This window comes from Salvelinus sp. IW2-2015, linkage group LG21, assembly GCF_002910315.2.
Source record: "Salvelinus sp. IW2-2015 linkage group LG21, ASM291031v2, whole genome shotgun sequence".
In the NCBI taxonomy this organism is placed as follows: Eukaryota; Metazoa; Chordata; class Actinopteri; order Salmoniformes; family Salmonidae; genus Salvelinus; species Salvelinus sp. IW2-2015.
The window spans coordinates 1,982,412-1,990,121 of NC_036861.1; the positions used below are offsets into that span (position 1 = coordinate 1,982,412).

The following is a 7,710-nucleotide window of genomic DNA, read 5'->3' on the forward strand; positions in this document are numbered from 1 at the left end:
TCTTCTCTCTCTCTCTCTCCTCTTCTCTCCTCCTCTCTCTCTCTCTCTCTCTACTCCTCTCTCTCTCTCTCTCTCTCTCTCTTCTTCTTCTCTCTCATCTCCTTCTCACTCACTCACTCACAGTCACCACTTCACTACACTTCACTTCTCACTCACTCACTCACTCACTCACTCACTCACTCACTCACTCACTCACTCTGTCTCTCTCTCTCTCACACTCTCTCTCTCTGTCTCTCTCTCTCTCACACTCCCTCTTTCTCCTTCACAACGATGGTATAGTAATGAGAGTATTTTGCACAATGTTATGTCATAGCATCTGTTATTCTAAGTGGCTGCACATCAATGGGTTTCTTTGGCTAAACCCTGAGTTGCGTTACAGACACACTGGTAATCCGTAGAGTACGTTGCGAAAAGGCTGACGTTTTGTCAAGATGAGCGGAAATCACTCATATGAGTGAGTGTGTGAGCAGGAGAATCAGGCAGATGACCTCAGCTAATTATTTTCTCACTCATTCATCTCACCCCAACTGCCATGTAACTAATACCAGCCTATTTGACATACAGAGCTGATAGAAAGTCTACACACCGCCTGCACATTCTTCACATTTTCCTTTCATAAAATTACATCTTAAAATGGATTAAATTGGACTTTATTCCTACCGATCTACATAACCTACTCCACAAGTGAAAGAAAATGTATAGAAMATTTTGTGTCTTCACACCCCAGAGTTAATACTTGGTGGAAGCACCTTTGGCAGCTGTGAATAATACGATTCTACAAACTTTAGACAGCTCTTAGGGCAACGTTTATCCATTGTTTTTGGACTGAGACTGTAGCACTCAGGAATACCATTCCGGTGGATCTTTGGCATAAAGATATGTAGATTTGTCCTGCTGAAAAATACACCTTTTTACCTGGGCTTTGCACCTTTCATATTAAATTTGATCTTGACAAAATCCCCAGTCCCTGCCGGTGAYAGGCATACCCGTAAGAGGATTATTCCATCACAATGTTTGAAAATACGAATACAAAATTCAACCTGTGTCGTGTTGTCAGGATGAAATTAAATAAAGGAGTAAAACCCAGGTAAAAAGTTAGAGGAAAACCTGCCTCAGTCTTCTGAAAACCTAACCCTAGGATAGTTTCATTTTTCAGCGGGACAACTGCAATTTTTCTTTCACTTTTAAAATGATGATTAGGTTGTGTATATCCATAGAGAAAAATATGAGTTAATACGTATTTAAATTACATTTTAAAGCAGCAAATATGAAGACTGTGCAAGGGGTGTGTCAACTTTTACTAGGCACTGTAACTACAATGGTTAAATGTCCCTTTTTGATTTTGACATTTTATGTCAAAATCAAAGTCCATGTTGACTGAGAGCTAGCTAGCTATAGTGCTTTCAAACATCTTCACCAATGTCACAGTATTGCATTCTACTGCAAATCATTAACATAACTTGCATTGGCTTGAACAAATGTAAATCAACTTTTCCATGTACAAAATGTGAAATTCTAACCTCTGGAGCGTGACAAAAAAAATCTGCAGAAAATGTTCTGGTTACATGGAAATATATAAACAAGCAATAGCATGTTCTTGCACGTTGTCGATGTCAAGTACCCTGACAAGGTGTACAAAACCTTCTTAAGAAGAAATTTCTTCTTAATTAACTGCCATTTCTTCCTTAACTATAGACTTAAGACGAATGTTAAGCAAAGTTGATATACCTCAAAGGTTCTTGGACATTTTCTTGGCTATGTATTATGTTTCTCCTTAAGCAAAAAGTTAAGAAGAAATTAAGATTCTCGAAAATAWAGTTATTGGAAATGTTCTTAGTTCCAAGATATCTGAACCCTTGTCTTAAACTCAGGGCAGTGAGAGAAAAAGCTCATGAWAGCAATCGAACATGTTTAATTCCCTCACAAACTTCATCTGAAAGTTTCAGTATTGTTTATTTAAACCCAAGAACATGTTTTAGAAAAGTTATCTCAGTTAGAAATATGCTAACATGGTTGCCATTGCTAGCTAGATAGCTAGCTAAAATTGTCTTCAAAGGATTTGTAAGAAGATATTTGAGAAATTTATAAGAAAATCATTCAATCTTAAGATATTGTTGAGGAATTGCACTTACGAACTATCTAATGAACTTTTTTTTTCTTAAAAAGCTTTTAAGTTTTTGCGTAATAAGTGTTTTGTGAATCTGGACCCAGTACTTTAATTGCATCTGAGGTGAGATTTCCTGGGGTACGATGCCTGGAGTAATGACTCATCCCATGGGGGCTATAAAGTRGTAAAAGGAAGGAAAAATGACTTTTGTCGGTCCTGCTGACTCCTACAGTAGATGGGACACGCATACAGTTGATTGAAACTTAGTATAATGGTACCCTAGTCTGTGCATAAAATCAAAAAAACTATCAAGCAACAATGGACTGTTGCGTTTAAGGAAAAGGAAAGAGATTTTCTTGCGAGATATCAGTGTGTGTCACGCCCTGACCTTAGAGAGACTTTTTATTTCTCTATTTGGTTAGGTCAGGGTGTGATTAGGGTGGGCATTCTAGTTTTTTGTTTTCTATGTTGGCCTGGTATGGTTCCCAATCAGAGGCAGCTGTCTATCGTTGTCTCTGATTGGGGATCATATTTAGGCAGCCTTTTCCCACCTGTTGTTTGATGGATCTTGTTTTTGTGTAGCTGCCTGTGGGCAGCACAGAACGTCACGTTTTTCGTTTTTCTTCTGTTTTGTTTTGGTGAGTTTCATATTTATTAAACATGTGGAACTCTACGCACGCTGCGCCTTGGTCCAATCATTCTAACGAACAAGACAGAAGATCCCACCACAAACGGACCAAGCCGTTTGTGCCTCCTCCCCGCACTCGCCCTGAGGTGCGTGTCACCAGCCCGGTGCCACCTGTACCGTGCCCCACGTATCAGGCCTGCAGTGCGCCTCACCAGTCCAGGACGTCCTGTGCCTGCTCCTCGCGCTCGCCCTTAGGTGCGTGTCACCAGCCTGGTACCACCAGTGCCGGCCCCACGCACCAGGCTTCCGGCGACAGTTCCCAGTCCAGAGCTTCCGGCAACAGTTCCCAGTCCAGAGCTTCCAGCGACAGTTCCCAGTCCAGAGCTTCCGGCGACGTTTCACAGTCCGGAACCTCCTGAGACGGTCCGCAGTCCGGAACCTCCTGAGACGGTCCGCAGTCCGGAACCTCCTGAGACGGGTCCGCGTCCGCGAACCTCTGAGACGGTCCGCAGTCCGGAACTCTCCTGAGACGGTCCGCGTCCCGGAACCTCCTTAGCGTCGCAGTCGCGGAACTCCTGAAGACTCGGTCCGACCCGGACGTCCCAGTCGAAACCCTAGCCGTCGACGGACCCAACCGGTCCGCAGTGGAACCCAGACTGATCCTTCCAGTGACGATCTGCAGTCCAGAAGCTTCCAGCAGGCGGTTCCCAGTCCAGAGCTCCGCGACGATCCACGGTCCGGAGCCTCCGGCGACGACCACGGTCCGGTTCCTCTGGCGACGATCCACGGTCCGGGTTCCTCTGGCGACGATCTTCTCCTGGTTCCTCTTGGCGAGATCTACGTCCGGTTCGTCTGGCGACGATCTATGTCCGGTTCCCTCCGGCGACGATCACGGCCGGAGCCCTCCCGTCGACGATTCCGGGGTGTCCGGTTCCACGGAAGCGGAGGGATCAGCGAGCGGAGCGGGGTCCACGTCCCGAACCGGAGCGCCACCGAGGCTAGATGCCCACCCGGACCCTCCCCTATAGAGTCAGGTTTTGCGGCCGGAGTCCGCACCTTTGGGGGGGGGGGTGGTACTGTCACGCCCTGACCTTAGAGAGCCTTTTTATTTCTCTATTTGGTTAGATCAGGGTGTGATTAGGGTGGGCATTCTAGTTTTTTGTTTTCTATGTTGGCCTGGTATGGTTCCCAATCAGAGGCAGCTGTCTATCATTGTCTCTGATTGGGGATCATATTTAGGCAGCCTTTTCCCACCTGTTGATTGTGGGATCTTGTTTTTGTGTAGCTGCCTGTGAGCAGCCCAGAACGTTTTTCTTCTGTTTGGTTTTGGTTWAAAAATGTGGAACTCTACGCACGCTGCACCTTGGTCCAATCATTCTAACGATCGTGACAGTGTGTGTAAAAGACAGGTCTGTTCGGGGAAAATGTTGTCTGGGTGTCAGGTGAAAGATCATATTGTACCGTAAAGTTTCAATTAACTGCATGCATCTCTGCAACTTGTTTCTTGGTAGGATAACATGTACAGATAAATAGCCATTCAGTGTGTCAATCTATATGCTCAGGAAACATGGCAAAGCTCACCTGTTACAGCATGTCAAAGTTATACTGTGTGTGTTGACTTACTGATTGATTGACCTACCTGGGGCTAATAGAAGTAGGTGTGTCCATGCTTTAAACCAGATGCTTTTACGGGAGAGGAATTCCAACTGTTTATGGGTGTGTGCACTTTTATGTTTGTGTGAGTGCCTGCAAGCACCCTGCAGGCAGAAGCCACATAGAGTGAGATGCGGAGAGTGGAGTTACGCAACAATAGAATATTTAAAAAATTTGCATATCCACACATACAGTACATACTCCCCCACCCATGTCCTCCACCCACCCTCCCTCCCACCTTAAGCCCTGTGCAGCATAAAAAGGGAACAGTGGCTGGGATGTGCACCACATTCTCTCTCCTCTTCATCCCAGGCAGGCAGACTCCCTCTCAGCAGCCATGTCCTTCTCCAGATCTAGCATGTCCTACAGCAGCAGCGGTGGTGGAGGTGGAGGTGGCACCATGTCCATGAGGTCTGGAGGTGGAGGTGGAATGGGTATGGGCTCCTCACGCTTCTCCTCGATGGGTGGTGGTGGTGGTGGTGGAGGAAGTGCCATGAGGTCCGGCAGTGTGTATGGAGGTGCAGGAGGCTCTGGGGTGCGCATCTCTAGCTCCTCGTTTGGTTCCGGCGGCGGAGGTGGTGGTGGCGGTTATAGTTTCGGAATGGGAGGGGGTGGTGGCGGAGGAGGCGGTTTCGGCATGGGAGGTGGTGGTGGCGGCGGTGGAGCTGACATGAATGTGTCGGCCAACGAGAAGGCCACAATGCAGAACCTGAACGACCGCCTGTCCACCTACTTGGAGAAGGTGCGCAAGCTAGAGGCGGCCAACGCCGAGCTGGAGCTGAAGATCCGTCAGTTCATGGAGAGCAAGACGTCTCCCAGCTCTCGTGACTACTCTGCCTACTACGCCACCATCGCCGACCTGCAGGACAAGGTACGTGACATGTCTCCTTGATGGCAAGAGCACTCAATGATGACATCTCAGCATGTCAAAACATGGTAATGTCTGCAGAGTGACAATGTTATGCTTCATTAGAGAGTACATGTACATGGTGTACACATGCCATCAGCTTGTTTTTCCAACAATTTACTGAGAGTGATATATGACTGTTAGAAAAGGCTAAATTATATACATTTGTTATAATTGATTCAACCAAGATGTGGCACCAAAGATCGATGCAAAGACAGTATCCATACTTGCAGCTGAAGTATTGAAAGTAAAGCCAATCATTGAAGCTATTCCTTCCTCTATCAATAGCCCCTAGGCGATTGCAAAAGGTGCAATTTGTTTCTTTGAGTCATGCTTTAAAATTATCATAAAGACGACAGTTTCACTGTAATGCTTCTATGAGCTATTATTTACAGTGCGGCTGAAACTCAGAATTCAATGATTACAGTGTGGAAGCAACCATGGCTCATAGTAAGGTCACCTTCAAATGAATTTTGTTTTTAAAATCAAATGTTGAAGGAGACATCAATTAATTTACACTTGTTTCAAGGTCCCTGTCACCCCTCGTCCCATCCCACAAAGATGTAACACTCTCTTCCCAAATCCCTGTCTGTCTCAGTTGCCTCCCTCTGTCCAATCCCATCCTGCCTTACCCGCTAGCCTCTCCGTCCAGCAGCCTCCTGTACTCAGCGATCTCCATCTCCAGGGTGTCTTGATGTCCAGCAGCATCTTGTACTCCTGGCCCTGGCGTTCCATGTCGCTGCGGAGAGACACTAGCTGCTCCTCCAGACCGGTCACTTGGTTCTGGAGGCGTCCCAGCTGCATGGAGTAACGGCCCTCCGTCTCCGCCAGCGTGTTCTCCAGGGAGCCTTTCTATTGGCCGTAGAGATGATGGGTCAAAAACATTGGGAATATGGAATGTTTACAGTCATACTGAAAAAGTTAGCTCTAGTAATTGAATGTGTAGGCAGGTAGAGGTTAGCTATAGTAATGGAGTGGTGCCTGGCTATAACAACTTGAGGGATAGTGTTAGAGTCCAGGTGAAAGTGAGATACTTGAGGGATGGTAGAGATGATGAAAGAGTCAAATGTTGATTATTGAAGAAAGTTGCAGAAAGTTGTGTAAGTAATGTCCCCTAAACGTTTGGTCCTTGGTCAGATGTTTGTAATTACGGCTCACCATGCTTTGCTGTGACTGCAGTTCGATTTCCAGGGCCTGCAGTGTGCGACGGATCTCCGAAATCTCTGACTTGGAGGTCTGGAGAACCTCTGTGCTGGACGCCACCTCCTTGTTCAACGTCTCTGTCTGTAAAACAATGGTCAATCATCACAGGAACAACAACATTTCAGCTCATGATAGAATGTGACAACGTTACAACGTTACACTAAAAGTAAAGGAACATCTACACCATGAACATAGTTTAAGAGGTTCTAGAGGTCTACCTTGGTCTGGAACCAAGCCTCCAGATCGCGCTGGTTTCTGGCATTAGCGGACTCGTACTGCTCACGGATCTCAGCCATGACTTTGGACAGGTCCTCCTGTGGTGCTGCGTCCACCTCCACGTTGATCTGTCCAGTCATCTGCGTCCTCATGGCCAGCAGCTCCTGTGGAAAACACATAGTGGTGAGTGACTAACCTCTGCTGATGGTAACAACTTGAGCGCCCGTGTCCTCATTATACATTTGAACACCATTGCTTGATACAGATGTGCTTGAAAGCCAGCAGGGGTGTCTAGTGAAGACCCATAGCAGGTTGACATGGTCAATAGAGTAATACTTTAAGGGACTGTATGGATATGTTCCATCAGCCCCACACCCACTCCTCATGGTTTCTTGAGATAGATGAGCTCCTCCTTCAGCCCCTCGATCTGCATCTCCAGGTCGAGATCTGGCCATGGTCATCTCGTCCAGCATCCTCTTCAGCCCGGCAATGTCCGCTCCACCGACTGACGCATGGCCAGCTCGTTCTCATACTGAGAGATGAGAGAGCTTAGGTCAAAGAACTGCCTGAATGTGTTCCTCTGTGAGAATAGGAAGGGGATTACAGATTCTAGTATTCTATTTGTTTTGGGAAAATAACACCAGGCTTCTGATATGTCTGTTGGGAGGGTGTGGTATGGTGGAGGTGAAGGGTAATATCTTTGGTTTCCTTTTTTGTAGTTTCAACACAGATTCTGTAATACCAGTATGGGTTTTTACAGTTTGGGTTACTCCATTTGGTTAATGGAAGTGCACCACAGTGTTCTGTATTGTGGATGGTTGGTGATAACTTACTTGGTTCTGAAGTCGTCTGCAGCGAGCTTTGCTTGTCAATGCTGAGATAGATGCCTCCGTTTACGCGAGTGGCAGCCTGGATCTGAGAGGTGGAGGATGGCAAACATTTCAGGATGGGGAATGCATGGAATTTCACACAAATGCAGTACGCACAAACTTTGAT

The 7,710-nt window shown here is 46.5% G+C and overlaps 1 protein-coding gene and 1 pseudogene across 1 annotated transcript in view; one reads left to right on the forward strand and one right to left on the reverse strand.

Moving 5' to 3' along the window:
• The first annotated feature begins 4,622 nt into the window (after positions 1-4,622).
• Positions 4,623-7,710, forward strand: part of LOC111982367 (keratin, type I cytoskeletal 13-like) — a 48,380-nt gene continuing 45,292 nt past the window's right edge. The window contains 1 exon segment of the mRNA XM_024147837.2: positions 4,623-4,829. Coding sequence (XP_024003605.2) covers positions 4,726-4,829 — 104 coding nt within the window. The 5' untranslated portion in view covers positions 4,623-4,725.
• LOC111982369 (keratin, type I cytoskeletal 13-like) overlaps positions 5,909-7,710 on the reverse strand; it is a 4,351-nt pseudogene continuing 2,549 nt past the window's right edge.